Genomic DNA, 10,140 nt, shown 5'->3' with positions numbered 1-10,140 from the left:
AACAACACAGGATTTGTGGGGAATACAGTCTTTGGTACAGAGCCTAAGAACCTAATAAAAATGTTAACAAAGCTTTAGACCTGTTAAGTGATTAAGAAACCCATAATTATTGGAGTAAATATGGTACTTTACTTGCTAAATCCATTATATTTGTTTATAGAAGTGAACATCAGAACGGTCACAACTTGTGAGTACTGAAGTGGTGGAGAGAAGGTTATCAGGAGGCAAAGCTTGGATTTTAGGGTAGTCCAGGAATGGAGTTGTCACTGTATAATTTTCAAGCACTGTGTAGGTCAGATATAAATGCTAGAGACTGCCAGGAATGATGCGGGAGATGGGACCTTTTGGTCCTGGCCCCACTAACTCATGGTTCGGTCAGGGGAAAAGCAATCCAAGACACACAACATATAATGTGCAATGTTACTCTTTAATATAAAGATAAACAAGGATCATGCGTGGGAAAAATATAGAGCAACGGGCAGGCCTACATGGTAACCTTTGGCTTCGTGATTAGCTGGACTGCAAGCTAAGTCATGGATATGGCTTCAGTTAAGAGAAGAGAGGTAACAAATATGATGAGGATGAAAATGACATCTAAAGGCTCATTTGCAGAGTTTTGTTCTCAAGATCCCAGGTCAGTGGATGAGGGTCTCATCTGGAATTTTGCCCTTGGACTGAAGAAAGTAAAGACAAAGAATTGGGATGTCAGCAGAGCCAGCAGCCGTGAGTGTCAACCCCAGGGCACCTGACTTCTGTCCGCCTTCACCTTCCTGAAACCCTAGAGGTCTATTTCGTCTTATCTCTGAATTCTCAGAATTCACTTTTTGATGAGTAAAGAAATGTTTAGCTCTGGTATAGTCTAGTCATTGTACTGAAAGCACCTGTAGTGCGGGAGGATAGATGACCTCCCTTAGGACCAAACTGGAGACACGTGACCACACAACTTCACTGCTAAATCTATGCTACAAGAGCAAGCCTTCAAGTTTACCAACATGTATGTACCAGAATGAGCAGATGCCATTGCATGTAATGCTGAAAAAGAGTTGAAAAGGTAAATGGCTATCAATAGTAGCTTATGGCTTCCAGGAATTCAATTGTTTGATATATTGATCTTAGAAAGAGTAATGTAGCTTCACATATACTGAGAAGAAACTATGCTGGTACTAATAATAAAAGAAGTTTCAAAACAGTATATAAGATAGGAAACCTATATTTTATAGTACATGGAAATGTATTAGTGTGAAATTAGGGACTTTTTCACAAGTAAACATTTGTAAGAAAAAATAGATTTAAAATAATGACCTGAAAATTCCCATTAATCCCTCCTCTACTCCTCCCAGCTCCCTCCTATCCCCATGCAAACTCAGCACTCACTTCTGAGACCACTAGAGGTTCATCTCAGATGGGGTGGAGGATGCCTGCATGATGTCCTGCTGCAGCTGGGAGATGGTATACATGGAGCTGGAGGTGGGTGTAGGCACTGGGAGGCAGAACACCGCTGGGTCTCACTGGGGTTGGCATCCCTCACAAACAGCTCGTCATTCAGGATGCACAGACTGAAGGAAAAATGGACCCCCAGACAACTGATGGATGGACACCCTCACCCCCAATACTGACTCTGCTCCCAGTGGCACTCAGCAACCAGATTCCTTCCACGTCCCTCCTGTGTCTGTCTCCCAGGTTCCTTGACTGGTACCTCTGCCCCTCCCCACAGAGCCCACCTTTGGAGAGGCTGTCTACCACCTTCACTCGATTTATAGGTTTATCCCCAACCCACGGGCAATTTCGCATTTACCCTTTACCACAGCCCAAGGGCTGGACACTCTGATCCCCATTCTCAGAAGAAGACACTGAGCCACACAGAGGTCATATGACTTGACCAAGGACACAGCGAGTGAGTGTTGGGGAAGGAGTGAATGCATAGGCCGATTCCAGAGCCCATACTCTTCTTAACCACTAGGCTAGACTGCTCCTGGGATCTCACTGCTGGCTTTCCACAATACCGAGTAAACCTAAGGTCTGTGCCACCACATTCCCACGCCCCTGAGCCCAGGCGAGGATGGGTATTCCCACCCACGACAGGGCTCTCACCTGCAGTAGCTGGCAGGGGTAGCGATGAAGGTCCGCGTGAAGGCACGCACACAGCCCTGAGAACTTCCTTCCACTTCAACAGCAAACAAACAACAGTACCCCTGAGAGCCGCACGTGCTGTACATGCTCACACGGCGGTCCCCAGTCAGGGAGTGACTGGACACTCATGCTAAGAGGGCAGTTGTTAACGGGGGCCAGGGTGTCGCGAATGGGGAGGGCAGCTATAGGAGCAGTCTGCGCCCAGTGACATGGCCGCTGACAACCACTACACAAGTTCACGGGATGCATTCTTCACAGCCGCCCAAGAGGTGGATACTTCTACCCCATTGTGCAAATGAGGAAACTGAGAGGTTCAATAGCGGCCCAAGTTCTCACAGTAAGGATCTGGGATGAGAGGCACCAAACTCCACAGCCTATGTCCCCAACGCCCAGGGTGTGCAGGGCAGACAAACACGGACACAGCTCAGACCTGGGTTGTCTGTGGGAAGCCTGAGGGCTGGAGAACATAGTGGGGGAGGGGAGGGGAGGGGGTCAGGGAAGCTAGGTGGTTCTGGGAGTGAGCCTGGCCAGGGGGAGGCAGCAATGAGACATCAGTGGTGGGGGTCTACACACACTTACCTTCCTCGAACAACCCGCTGACGGAGAAGCAGAGCATCGTTTCCTGAAAGGGAAGAGCCCAGGCGCCCAGTCACCACCTCCACCTCCTACCCACCCATGGCTTCCTGGGACCGCCCGAGGGAGGAAGCAGGCGCTCACCATCTGGAACCAAATGTCCACCACGAAGGAGCTGAAGTCATGCTGAGTCTTGGGCAACCCACAGAGGGTGTGCACAATGACACGTTTTGTGTGCTTCAGCAGCTGAACCCGCAGGTCTGTGAGGGGAGGGCAAGCGAGCGAAGGTCAGGGGCTGCCACGCCCTGGGCCCTATGATTGACCCCTTCACCGCCCTTTCCCACCCAGTCTTCCCATCGCACACTCACGGGGGTCCTTGAGCTTCTTCATATTCCTGCTGTCCTTGAAGTACTCGCACAAGCTGCTTCTAGGAGACAAAGAGCAACAGTGGGTGGTGCGTATTTGCAGGAGCTGGCCTGTATCTGCTGGGGAGCCACACGGCCTAGGAGCAGAGCCTGTGCTGTGATACTCACGGGGCTGGGTCCTCGGGGTGGAAGGGAATGGTCAGGGAGAAGCAGGCCTCCTCGTGATAAGCCCCTGCGAGAACCTGTCGGTCTCCGTAGTCATGGATCAAGTAGTACCTAAGGGAGGGCAGTGAAGACAGTCTATCTCTGTGGTCTGGACCTCAAATGAGACTTGAAAACTCCCCTGAGCAGACCTGTGCTTAGGTGGCCTCACCTCTCATAGCCCTCCTCCCCTTGCTCAGCTTCCAAGAGGTACTTACTGCTTCAGGAATTGCAGGACTAGGCTCTTCAGCTCATCAGATCCAAAGTAGCTTCCCTGGAATCAAAACAGTCCTCAGGACCAGGGCTGACACACCCTTCTCATGCTCCACTTAAAACCCGGCTTGATCCTCCAGCCTCACCTTGCAGGTTGGTAAGCGCTTGCAGGCTTCAATACCACACTTAGCCAGTGGGGATGTCTCCTGGCCATCCTGGGGAAGAGAAGAGGATGTCAGCAGTGCAGACCAGGAGGTGGTGTTGGATGATCAGGGAAAAGGATGGGCCCAAGAGACGGTGAGGGTCAGAGGTCAGGGGTGAAAGGGCCCTGGAAATTCCATGGGCAGGACTACAGTTTGGATCATCACCGTGGGTTCCCCAAAGCCTGTGAAGAACATGGCTGAAGAAGATCCAGAGCCTCTGTCAGGTTCCCACAGGGGCTGTACCATCCCCCTCCGCCCAGGACGTTTAAGGGTCAGTTTCAAAACTGTAACTGTGGCAAGACCTAATGGGGTTCAGAGTAGTTTGTGGGTGCTGTCAGTGCCAGTTAGAGGAGTCTGTGAACAAGGAATACACTTACCAAGGTTAGTAACTTGGGGAACAATTCCAGGATGGAGCTGCCAAAATCAAGACAAAACAGAAAAGTCAGCGAAACTGTGGAGGTGACCCTCTTCCTCATGGGAGCAAGTACACCCACACCCCAGTGTCCCAGCCTTCCAGGGCCCTGAACACGTCCCCCATCGACTGACACAGAGGGAGAGCATGCCCTGCCTCCCTCCCCGCCTCCCTCCCTCCCTTCCTCTCCTTCCCCTGGGTAGCTCCCCGCAGAATGCACGGACTCCCTTCTCCAGTGTCACCATGACCAGCATTTCAAACTCATGCTGCAGGGCTTCCTTCCCCTCCCTTCCTTCCTCCAGGGCCCGGCTGAAGGCTGTGGGGAGAAGAGGGATTGGGGTGTGTGCCCGAGGCTCTGCCACCTCACTTAGGGTCCTGCACTCTGCCAAGACCTGGACCAAGACCTGGACTCCCCCCATGGGTGGCCCAGGATGCTGGGGCAGGGAGGTGAGTGAGGTGGGGCTCAGGGAGGGAGATGGAGGGGGATGAAGACAGAAAGGGAGTGAAGGTACGAGGGGTGAGATGACAGAGACATACGGGCCTAGAGACAAGGGAGAGAGAGAAAACAAAGGCAAGGGAAAGAAGCTCTCCCGTGGTGGGGGTCAGGGAAGAAGAGAGAGGAAATGTGAAATGGCACCCCTTTTGCAGCTCTTCACCTGCCCCAGAATGGCTCAGACACAGCAGGTAAGAATGTAAAATATGCACACGTTGGGCTGGGGGCCCATATGGATTGTGGTTGAAACTCTGTCCACTTTGTGATGCAGAGAGGAGAGCATAGGGTCTATAGTCCTCCCTGAGGTCCACATCAGCTGCCCCTTGCAAACGGGCACTTTCGGGAGTAGCTCAGGCTGCCAGCGGGTAACAGAGGATACATCTGACCTTATGTTGGTTGACTTATCAGGGAAGGTGGTGCACAGGGGGTTTCTCTCTGCACACATCCCTTCTGGCTCCAGCCGCTCACCCTTGTCCATCTCCCCTGCAGACTTCACCTGTGATTATGAGGAGGAACCACATGGGCCAGAGAAACTGAGCCAGGATGGCCGTGCACCCATAGTCCCTTCCTTTTCCTACAAATCCATTTCCCTTCCTCTGTCACCATCACATGAGCCTTCCCACCTTCCCTTCAAAGACGGATCTGGGTACCACACCTCACCTCAGTGTTGGACAGGTTCCAGTTCTTGGTGTTGGAAGCATTCGGCATAGTGTTGGACAGGCCGTGCAGCTGGTAGGGTTTCTTATCGCTCAGGTCCAAGGCCAAAATCTATGATGAGGAAAGAGTTAGAGTGAGGACCCCAGCAGGGGATACCTGAGACCAATCTGCCTCTTCTACCTAATCTCTCCCACCATCACCACCAGCCCCAACATTGGGTCTAAGGTCCTCATCTTGGGCATATTCCCTGGATGGATCTGCAGGGAGGCAGCCATGCCATTTCTAGGGTTTTGCGCCATTCCAGTATCACGGGTCATCAAGTCTCCAGGAAGCCAGGAGGAGGGAATCGGGGGCTGAGAGGCTCCTGGCTGGTACAGCTCCAGCACCAACCCCTCCCCGAGTTACCATTCCTGAGTATCCTTCCCAGCTAGACCGCTCTGCTCTCACCTGCTCTACAATTGCTGCTGTCGCCGTACCAGGGTCGGAGCGGACTCTCTGGATGTCACGAGATTGCTGGGAGGCATCATATCGTTCCTTCACGGGCAGCTGCTGAGTTAGGGATGGGGTTCAGGGGCTCTGAGTCTGAGGTGGTGATCGGGGGCAATAGGTGGGTCTGGCTGTGAGTGCACAGGTTGTGTTGAGTCTGCATTACCTTTATCTGCTCCACCTTTTCTGACCTCAGCTCCTTCAGCACAGAGTGGGGTGCATCACAGGGATCAACAAAGATAGATATCTGTTGAGAACACGAGAGGGGCTGGGTAAGCTCCAGGAAATCTGAGCCCTGGGATCAAGCAAGACCATGCCCCTGCCCTGCCCTCTGGCTCCCAGCTAGCCCTGCTCATGCCCTTGACACACACCCTTTCATTAGCCTCATTGTAAATCTTGCCATTGACATTCTTCAGTGCGGAGGCAATGTTGGCATTCTGAACGAAGAACTGGGCCTCCATTTTCTCATAGTGAAACTGTAGGGAGAGTGACAAGAGAAGCATAATATGAGACCAGAGCCATTTCTCATCTGGGCCTGCCATCTACCCCGTTTCCTCTCATCGGCCTCAATGTCCTCTCTTACTTCGACAGGGGTGAAGGGGACACTGCATTGCTTGTGAATCAAATTCAGCAGCCACTTCTCATCATATTTAATACCGAAGGGAACCTAGGAGGCAAAGAAATAATTGGGGAAAGAAAAGTGATACAATGGAATCCAAGGTTAAGATAAGACCCAGCTGTGTCTTGCTTTAGGACCTTTTTTCAGGCTTTAGGTAATTTCTTAAGATAGGACAATATCTGTTATCGCTAACTTTTACACCAGACACGGACTTCCTATATACCCTTTCTTTCCATTTAAATACTTTTCCTGAAATAATCGACTTCATATCTTTCACACGTACTTACTTTTATAAAGTTCTAAGAGATCCTACCTAAGGCAGACCTGGCCTGCCCCTCTGACGAGGATCCCAGAGACTCAACCTCCTCCCACACTCAGCTTGAGCCAAACTGCGTCTTCTGGTGTGGAGTTGCTCCATCTCCTTGGCAGTAGTTTCCTCCTTTGTTTTAGACAGCGTCTCCCATGCTCCCTGCAGTCAGTCTGCTCCCTTTATATTGCTTCTCTGAACCTGCCCTCACATGATCTAGGACGTTAACTCCTAGTAATAACAAGACAGATTACCAGCTCCACTGCCACGAGAGAAAAGTCCCAGCATCTCTACATGCGCCCAACATGACCCTCTCTGTCATCTTCTTCTACATGTTAGGTCCATTTAGCCAGCACACTCACTCTGATCTTGAACCAGCTCCCCAAGGTCTCATCCTGCCTGTTTCTCTCCATTCTTCTCTCTGGAGGCTTTTGCTCTGTCTCCTTGTTAACAGGGGTTTCGTCTTGTTCCTGAAAATTGCCTCTCCGATGACAGGATGGAAGGGCATAGGGAGCACTGTGGGGAAGTGGAGAGAAGAAAGTGGTCCGTATAGTCTTGGGAAGTCCTCTCTACATTTTCCCCAATGATAGCAGAGCTACAATAAAGATTGCTCAACCGTTAACCTGATCCCATCATTCCTCACTCTTCCAGGTTAGAGAGAAGAGTGACATATTTAGCTACATGATTTTGTTCCACTAGCTGGTGCACTTCAGCTATTCTGACTGGTCACTTACTATCTTACTCCATTGTCCTTGTGAACATCACTTTCTGCTTGATCTCCATCTTGTTGTTGCTGGGCTGAAGGATGAATACCAGGCCTGACTTGTTCAGACCAGCTGTTATACCTCCTTCTGTAAATACGACAGCATCTTGCTCTTCTTTGTAAGGAGTTTACTTGCTTATTGTACCCTGAAATTGAGAATATCACATCAATGGTCTCAGTACCAGAAAAATTCCTGGGTAAATATCACAGCTAATGAAGAAATACCACCAACTTTATAATCTAAATAGGAAATTATCATAGTTAGGAAGAAAAAAAAAGGCTGAGAGACTTCACTGTGGTTCCAATTCTCAGGAAATGATAGGTGGGGAGTGTTCACAGCCAAGAAGAAAGCAAGCACAGACGAAAGGGTCTGGACCCAGGGTTTAGTCTGTGATGTTAGTCCCTGCTCTGCTTGGTTCAGGTTATGTGACCTGGGACAAGTGGCTTTTCACCTCTAACTCTCTCTTCTCTGCTCGGCTCTAGGGGCACAATAAAACCTACCCTGAAATCTAGCCTGGTGTGGTGGTTCAAGGGTCAAAGGTGATCTCCCTGCCTGACGAAAGAATTAGAGATATGAAAGATAAGTCCGATGAAAAGATCCAGAATGCAGCCTGGAGAGACATAGCATGGAGAATACCAAAAGCGAGGGGGAGATAATTAAAGGTGATGCAGTGAACATAGCTAACACATGGTTAATGGGAGTCCCAGAAAGAAGGGGAGGGAACAGTGGAGAAGTGGTATTTGAAGAGATCTTTCTCGAGAAGTTTCCAAAAGTAACAAGATATCAACTCAGTGTAACAGTATTATTGTAACAGGAGAAAAAGTAAGCTTTAAAGAGAAACATTCTTTAAAAAAAGGCATTCATTTCTTCATCCTGTAACAAAAACTCGGAAAATTTGTGACCAGAAGACTCAAACTAAAAGAAATATTATAGACTCTTTCTTGGGCAGAAGAAATATCTTCCCAGGTGGAGGCACATAGATACAGGAAAGAAAGACTAATGACATTTGTGAATATGTAGGCAAATTTAAATGAGTGTTGATTATATAACACAATGATAGTAATTTCTTCTGGGGATTTAAATATATAGACAATGAAAATGCATGACAATAAATTTGGAGGGTATATGGAATCAAAGTGTCTCAAGGTCCCCTAATTGTCTGAGGAGTTTTAAAGAACTAATTAACTAACACTAGACTGAAAGGGCAAAAATGTACATTGTAATCTGAAGGGTAAACACTACAAGAATGGCAAAAGAATGTTTATCTAGCCACATGAGGTAACAATTTAATAGTTATAAAATGTTAATCATTTCAAAGGAAAGGAAAGGAAAAAGAACTTAGAAGAGACAAAAATAAATATACAGTAAGATAGTATGTATAAACCAAATTACATCTACTTTTACATTAAAAATTTCAGACTATTATTCCAAATAGAAAGACAGCTATTATCAGACTGGACAAGAAACCCTCCATCAAATGCTCCTGAAAAGAGACACATGCAAATTTTAATCATCTAGGAAATTTTAAAATAAAAAAATAATGGCAAAATGTATACCTTTTCCACAGTAACCTACAGAGAGCTGGTATAACCCTATTAGTAAAAGTAAAGGTACAGTTTAAAGAAAAAAGAATCACTAGAGAAAGAAGGAGATTTCTTTTTGATAACAGGTTCAATGCAATAAGGAGATATTAATATAAAATTCTAAATTTGTATGCATGTCCTAAAATAGAGCCAAAATATGCAAAGCAAAATCTAACAGAAATAGAGCATGGACAAATTCACAGTCACAGTGGGAAATTTTTACACAGCTCACTGAGTGATGCACAAAATGGCAGGCAAAAACTCAGCTAGAGGGAGAAGGTTTCAAAATGTTACTTAAGTTAACAAATGTATTTAATTGACATAGAACAATGCACATAAGAACTACTCATCGAACATTCCAGGATAGATCATATACTGGGCAACAAAGCAAGCCTCAGTAAGCTTCTATGGACGAATACAATTTACCCTGACTAGTTAATGTAATACTCAGTGGTAATGGTGGGTTTTCTGTCCCTCCCCCACCTCATATAAATCCAAGGAATATTAGTTTACACAATCCCACGCCCCACCTAGATGACCCTCCCTACTCTCCAAACCCTAGACCTGAGAAGATCACATGACATTTGCCTTTTCCTTAGCCAGGGGAAATAATTCACCTCAGCCATGGCCATTTCCATAAGAGGGGAGGTTTTCCACATGGAATCAGGATGGGTGTGTCAGAGCCCACTTGGCCCATTTCCTCAAGAGAGTGGGAAATAGTGAGCCTGAGCCCTCTGCCTGCCTTCTCTAAAGGGGGGTCAGCTTGCTGGGGGTCCTGTGGGTTGAGGTTAGGGAGGGAACCCGGAATCCCTCCTGCCCTGTGGGGATCTGAGGACAAGGTCTCATGCTGACCAACTCACCCATGGGGTGGCCTGAAGGCAGTGATCTGTCACCACTCTCCTCACAGGCTGCTCGTGAAGAGAATCTGTGGGTCTGGAGCTGGAGGTTTGGAGAATATCAGGAAGGGCTGCCGAAGAAGGAGAGTGCAAGCCCCAAACCACTTTGTCAGAGCCACACAAACAAGATGGAGTCCTAACAGGAAGTCCCTTCCCCAAGGGCATAGAGGAGGACAGCCCTGGGGACCAGAGGAGACTTCACTTCCTGTAATTACTGCCCCCTGAGTTTGCTACCAGC

General features: G+C 48.3%; 1 protein-coding gene across 1 annotated transcript; it reads right to left on the bottom strand.

Moving 5' to 3' along the window:
- Positions 1 to 1,385: 1,385 nt before the first annotated feature.
- Positions 1,386 to 9,870, bottom strand: LOC308608808 (nuclear RNA export factor 3-like; the record flags this gene model as incomplete). Its single annotated transcript, XM_081222141.1, has 16 exons — positions 1,386 to 1,480; positions 2,710 to 2,752; positions 2,848 to 2,963; positions 3,072 to 3,130; positions 3,237 to 3,344; positions 3,488 to 3,543; positions 3,629 to 3,697; positions 4,063 to 4,099; positions 4,977 to 5,086; positions 5,251 to 5,358; positions 5,900 to 5,980; positions 6,105 to 6,209; positions 6,317 to 6,400; positions 7,022 to 7,175; positions 7,394 to 7,568; positions 9,867 to 9,870. The coding sequence occupies 16 exons, from the start codon at positions 9,868 to 9,870 to the stop codon at positions 1,386 to 1,388; spliced, it is 1,404 nt and encodes a 467-aa protein (XP_081078267.1).
- Positions 9,871 to 10,140: the final 270 nt, after the last annotated feature.

This window comes from Mesoplodon bidens (assembly GCF_964165515.1).
Source record: "Mesoplodon bidens genome assembly, chromosome: X".
Taxonomy (NCBI): domain Eukaryota; kingdom Metazoa; phylum Chordata; class Mammalia; order Artiodactyla; family Ziphiidae; genus Mesoplodon; species Mesoplodon bidens.
The sequence above is the reverse complement of the archived record's forward strand: the minus strand, read 5'-3'. Positions and strand labels throughout refer to the sequence as shown.